Below are 7,104 nucleotides of genomic sequence, written 5' to 3'. Positions count from 1 at the left end.
TTTAACATACATTTGATATGTGTATGATATGCATGTTTGTATGTGTAGATATATATTATAATTATGTGATATAATTCTTTGACAACAAATTGTGTCAAAGAACAATTATTCTGCGATGGTTGAAATAAAGGTGGGATGCACCCACGAAAGACAAGAAAAAAAAATATATTCAAACAACTCCATTCACTGAATTGCACAAGTTTGTCTGAACCAACCAGGCCATTTTCAGCATTTGACATTCTTCCTGTCTTCGATTTGTCTTCTCATTTGTTTTTCCAGGACATTCAAGAAAATTTAAAGATGTGCACAAACCCTGTTTCATTTAAGTGATTGCAGACAATCACATGATATGCAATAAAAATAAATCCTTTACAATCTTGACAAACCAAACTAAATTTATTGAGGGTCCCCTAATAACAATGATGACTTAAGGGACCTTCACGCAACTATGATTACACTATTCATTAATAAGTGATAAATATAATAATAAAATAGAAAAGTATACATATATTTATGAGGAACTGCATATATGAGGAACTGCATAGATTTATTCTTTCAGTGAGCACACAATAGACATGGACAAGATGTTTATACAATAATTTTGTTTATGAACTATTAACACTAATTTAGTAATCACATCTGCTAATTTACATAATTGATTCATAATCAGTGGATTTTAAAGTTACCAATTGATCTGACCATTCTTCCAGTACTCTTATAACATAATTCACCGAGTTGATTATTGCACAGTAGACAGTGCTGAGTGGATTGCGGGCCTCCTGTTTAGCAACTTGAAGTAATCGTACACGAAAGTCATCCAACAGGTCAAGTTGAAGACCAAGAAACTGGAGTTGATTGCTAGGATAGGGGATGGTCTTGTACCGGTCTGCAAGTAAATACAAGAAACTGGAGTTGATTACTGGAATAAAGAATGGTCTTGTAATGGTCTGCAAGTAAACAAGAAACTGGAGTTGATACTGCAATAAAGAATGGTCTTGTAATGGTCTACAAGTAAACAAGAAACTGGCATTTATTACTGGAATAAAGAATGGTCTTGTAATGGTCTGCAAGTAAACAAGAAACCGAGTTCATTGCTGGGATAAAGAATGGTCTAGTAACAGCCGGCATGTAAATAAGAAACTGAAGTTGATTGCTAAGATAGGGAATAGTCCTGTACCAGTCTCCAAGTAAACAAAAAATTGAAGTCCATTGCTGGAGCAGGGAAAATTATTGAACTGATTTAATTTAGATGGTAATGTCTATACAGTCATTACATAAATGGAAGTTGAACTGAAAACTGCAATTTTCAAGAATAAACAAAAATTGTAGAAACCAATGAATGACATAAGGGGTCACGAGCGTACAAAATGTACGCTGGGGGAGGGGGTTGAAGGCTCGTGTACGCTTTTAAAAAAGTACAAAATGACAATTTGGAAAAGTTGGCCTACGTTTTCATGCCTAGGCATTTCCCTAGAAAGCCAAAGTTTACCGTTATAAATTCACTGGTAAATGTTCAGTTTATCAACTGTTTATACACAGCGTCATCTTACATCCCTAATTAATGATGAGTTGATAAGCATTGTGTACTTATAAACAATTTCAAATACAATGGAAATGCACTCTAGCTCCGTAAATTTGAATAAACTGTAAGCCAGTAGCCGGCAAAACCACACAGCCTGACACTAGGGTAGCAGCATTGGGACCATGTTTTCACTTTGCTAAGCCTACCTTATTTCTTCTCCCTTCTTCTACAGTCTACTGCACTAGGCCAAATTCCTACATTTTAAATTCAATGGGCCTACATCACTCACTCAATTTAACACACAATTTATTATTTGTATTCCATGGATACGCATGATGACATGAATTTTACGTGTTATCGTTTCGTAGTCGGTTTCGAGACAGACCAAATGTACATATGAGAAGATATAATTCATTGCGAACAGGACCCACATGTTACAACTGTCAACGAGTTGGCCACATCAAACGAAACTGTCACCTCAGAGAGAAATTTTAAGGGATATACTTGTGAATATTGCAAAAGAGGATTTAACTCCAAGAGTAATTTCATATTTTGTAACCTATGTGTTAAGAAACTACACAGCAAATGTTCTGAAAAGGTTATGAGTAAAAAAAATCGCCAACCCATTATGGACATGCCAAAGATGCCTTCTGCTCTACACGCACTTCCATTTTATTGTAATGAAAAACATATTGAAGACAATTATAAATTATCACAATGTAAATTGAACAAACAAATTGCTAATGGTAGAGACTACTAAGTATTTCAAAGCAAGGGTTATTCACATAAATGCGCGATCATTAGTTAATAAAATTACTCAACTAAACATCGCAAGAAAAACACATGCAGCTGTGATCGCGGTCAGTGAAACATGGTTTGATTTGTCAATAACTGATAATGAGATTAATATTCCTGGATATTCTGTTGTTAGACAAGACAGGAACAGAGAGGGTGGAGGAGTCTGCCTATATGTGAGGTCCAATCTTGTCTACACACATAGACAAGACCTACTACACAACGACTTTGAAGCATTGTGGATTGAAATTGCTTTTCCTAAAAACAAACCTTTAATTATTGGTGTCTGTTATCGTCCCACATCACATGCCTGTGGAAATTTTACCGACAAGTTGGAAAAGGTGCTAAATAAATGACCTTATCATCTGAAATTTATGTTTTAGGAGACACAAATATGTGCAGTCTTCGAAGAGATCCATCTTATCGCAATTATGAAAAAATGCTTCATGGAAATGGATACAAACAAATCATTCACAAACCAACAAGGGTCACGGAAAATACATCTACCTCACTTGATCATATTTTTAGTACCTCAGCAGACATACTATGTCAATATGGAGTAATCACATGTGGAATGAGTGACCACTCAATGGTTTTCTGTATGAAAAAAAAAAATCAGCAAACGAACACAAGCAAATCAGAGTCAGAACCCTCAAAAGTTACAATAAAGAACTTTTTGAATTCACTTTACGCCAATGTGATTGGTCGTCAGTATACCAAACCAATGACGTAAATGAATCATGGTCAAATTTTGCTAAAAATTTTAAAGCCGCTATTGACAATGTAGCTCCGCCAAAAGACGCCCGCGTGAAACCAAAAAGTCAACCGTGGATAACTCCAGAATTATTGTTGGCTTTTGAAGAACGAGATACTATGTTAAATAAATCAAGGAAGTATAAAAACAATACTGATTATCGAAACATTTTCCGTGAACTTCAAAAGTTAACAATGACTGTAAGAGTGCAAAACAAAATTATATTAAAGAAAAAATTTTAAAAAATAACAATAATCCAAAGAAACTCTGGGAATGTATTAAAAACCTTGGGTATAAAACTAAAAACAATAATGAACATAAAATTGCTATAAATATTAATGGGAATTTGTGTCATGATAATATTACTGTTGCAAATGCTTTTAATAAATACTTTACAAATAATGCATCAAGGTTAGTTAGTCAATTACCTCAGAGAAAAAATGTATTTCATGTTGGTTCACAACATTTTAAGGAATTTTACAGAAATTCATTTTAAATTAATTTTACATTGCATGAGGTCAACGAAAAATTTGTTGTTGAACAAGTTCAGAGTTTTAATATAAATAATAGTACTGGACTTGAAATTTACCCATTAGATTTTTAAAGGATGCTGTTGAAGTTATAAAAGGGCCACTTACACATAGTAAATCTTTCTATAAAATTAGAAATTGTTCCCGACGAGATGAAAACCGCTCGGGTCAAACCACTTTACAAAAAGGGGAGTAAATTAGAAGCAGAAAATTACAGACCTATCAGTATTCTTTCAGTAATTTCAAAGATATTAGAAAGAGCAGTGTTTTTACTGTTAGATAATTATATGACAGAAAATAATTTGTTACATACCTTTCAATTTGGTTTTAGAGGTTCATACTTGACTGAAACATCACTTATTTATTTATTAGATCACATAAGAAAACAAACATCTCGTGGTTTATTTACTGGTATGATATTATTAGACATCCAGAAAGCATTTGATTGTGTCTCACATTCTATTCTATGTAAAAAGTTAACTACTATGCGAGTTAAATCAACAAAATGGTTTGAATCTTACCTTGCAAATTGGATGCAAAAAGTATGTGTAAATAATACGTTATCTGAACCTAATGAAATATCATATGGGGTACCCCAAGGTAGTATTCTTGGCCCCTTTCTGTTCTTGTGTTATATAAATGATATGCCTGCCTCTATAGATAGCAGTTTAATCCAATATGCCGATGATAGTGCAATTTACTATTCAGAATATCATCTCACGCAGGTGAAAACTGTCTTAACCAGAAACATTAAAAATTGCAACGAATGGCTTGTTGATAACAATCTTTCCCTACATATGGGAAAGACTGAATTAATTATTTTCGGTTCGAAAAAAAATGTTAAAGATCTTGGAAAATTTTCCTCTAGTTAATCATGTTTACAACACAAGAAGGAGGCAAAAAAAGTTTATTGTTAATAAAAATAATGGTGATGTTTCTAAGACATTTTATTATAATTCAATAAAACACTGGAATAAGCTGCCAAATGAAATAAAATCAATCACTTCTAAAAGTTATTTTAAAATTAAAGTTAAGCAATTTCTTATGGAGACGATGACTATTTTATAAAATGTATAACCTTTAAAGCTTTTATTACCAAATTTTTATTTTTGACGTTTTGATATAGGCCACTCTTAATTTTGGGCCCGTTTACGAACTTTCGAAAACCGGATAACTCAAGCCTAAGGTGATAATTAATCATTCCTCAACTAGCTATAATTACTCAAACATCTGGACTTTCCGGGCTTATCCTTTCTGGATAAGTTTGGAGGGTTGGAGGCTGCCTCGGGCGCAATAGCCCACGGCATGGTGTCAACTGACCTTACTTTTATGAGAAATCTATTCAGATTAAGCACTTGAGACCGCAATCATCCATGCTTTCATCCAGTGACAACGCTAGAGTAGTCCTCACTTTATAAATTATATTATCCAATTTTAAGCCAAAATATTAAGTTTATTTTTACAACGATATACCGCTATATACAATGGCTGCAGCTGAACAGAGTGGGTGGACTGACGAAGCAACCCAAACGTTAACTAGCATATGGGGAACGACATCCATACAAGATGGTTTTGATGGAACCCGACGGAACAACGCCGTTTATAAAGAAATCTTATCTTATAAAGATGCGGGAAATGGGTTATAACTTTACGCACGCACAGATAGAATACCAAATGCAAGAACCTGCGCAAAAAAATACACCCAGGAAAAGGACTCCAACGGGAAGTCACGAAACCCCCCCCCCCCACAACAGAATGGCCGTATTTTGAGATGATGAACGAAATTTTTAGCGATATAGACCCATTTCTTGTCCACCACAAACTGTTGACATGTCGTTGTCGGCTCTGAACACCAGTGGAACTAATAGTAGTAAGTCCGTAGGCTATTTTTTTTCCTTTGTTTTTTTTGTAATTTTTTAAAAAAAATTTTTTCAGTTGGCTAGGCTCTAGTTTCTAAGGCCTGGTTTTTTTTAGAATTGGTTGGAGTTCGAGCGTAGGCAAGGCGAGGCAATTCGTTGTTGAATTGCCTTGTTGGGCTGAGGAAGGCTAAGCGGTGAAGTGTTTGTTTTGTTTACATGAAAGGCCTATACCTTACGGTCCGTGTCCGAATAACTTGGGGTTCGTAAGTGATCTAATGACCTACCCTCTGGGCATTATGTAATTTTTGACTTATCCGGTTTCGTTGAAAGTTCGTAAACACAACCTTTGCCATCGATTCCTGTTTTCTTTGATTCATACTTGCCTTTTAAAGTTTTTTTGAATTTTTATTGATTGTTCCATTTTAAATGCTTTTATGAAAATATTTAATGCTGATTTTTGATATTTTTCTTCCTGTCTTTATGTTTGTTGTGGACCCCATCGGAAACAAACTTTATAATTTAATGGGTTATGGACTTTTCTCTTTTTGTATTTGTATATTTTGTGTTTTTATTTGGTTTTAAAATGACTTGTTTTTTCTATGTATTTTATATATTGTATATAGAGAGAAATCAAATAAATTCAATTCAATTCAATCTTTTACTAAATACAACAGCAGCAAGATTCAAGCCTAAAGTCTAGAGGCAGTGTGAATTTGGCCCTCATCCAAAAAAACAACAAATCACGCGCCACTAATGTAGGTGAAAGTTTAAACATGTGCTTTACTTCTAGTTCGTCAATTCTTAAACTTGCTTTCTACTTCTTCTGATGTCTATGTGGTAATAAATTTAAATTTAATTATTGTTTTTATTTTTTAATGAATTATTATTAACATGGTAGACCTATATGCAAGTTTGCTATGTCAAAAATGGAACCTACTACTAGTTTGGCTATGTGGTTATTGGGTCAGGATTGAGCTCATCTTTTAGATTGGCAAATTATTCGTGGCACCGTGTGTCGGTCTATTGTCATGGTAACCATTCTAAGCAATCAGTTATTCTTTAGTTCTGGTATTTTACAAGTTGCTGGTAGCAGAGTAATTATTGTTTGTAATGATTATTTCTATTTAAGGATAGTTTTACCTATCAGGATATATTAATATCCTGATTATTATATATATATATATATATATATATATATATATATATATATGATATTGAAGGGAGTTAGCCATTAACACTGTTGAATAAATATAATATAAATCATCAAAGGTACATATACAGTGTTTAAATAAGGACATGATGGAACATCGTATCTACCCTGTAGCTTTTCAACGAATAAAGTCCTATAAAAGTCATTGTGTAATAAAATGCCTCAGACGGGATTAGAACCTGCGACCTCTCACTGACTAGGCGAGCGTCATAACCACTAGACCACGAAGGCATCATGGTTGAACAGGTCCAAACAACCGTCGGGAACATTGTATTACACAATGCTACGCCTCAAGAGGGCGTTTGGCCAGATAAATCTGGCAATACGGCTAGAAATACTATCGTATATTATATATGATATTGAAGGGAGTTAGCCGTTAACACTGTTGAATAAATATAATATAAATCGTCAAAGGTACATATACCTTTGACGAT

General features: G+C 33.9%; 1 protein-coding gene across 1 annotated transcript in view; it reads right to left on the bottom strand.

The window, feature by feature from the left end:
* Positions 1–562: 562 nt before the first annotated feature.
* The window catches only part of LOC117118891 (RAD50-interacting protein 1-like), a 20,050-nt gene continuing 13,508 nt past the window's right edge, over positions 563–7,104 (bottom strand). The window contains exon 9 of the mRNA XM_033263620.1: positions 563–886. Coding sequence (XP_033119511.1) covers positions 648–886 — 239 coding nt within the window. The 3' untranslated portion in view covers positions 563–647. The remainder of the gene's footprint in view (positions 887–7,104) is intronic.

The sequence above is a fragment of the Anneissia japonica genome, unplaced genomic scaffold (assembly GCF_011630105.1).
Source record: "Anneissia japonica isolate Jap-2015-1 unplaced genomic scaffold, ASM1163010v1 scaffold2212_len44148_cov183, whole genome shotgun sequence".
In the NCBI taxonomy this organism is placed as follows: Eukaryota; Metazoa; Echinodermata; class Crinoidea; order Comatulida; family Comatulidae; genus Anneissia; species Anneissia japonica.
The sequence above is the reverse complement of the archived record's forward strand: the minus strand, read 5'-3'. Positions and strand labels throughout refer to the sequence as shown.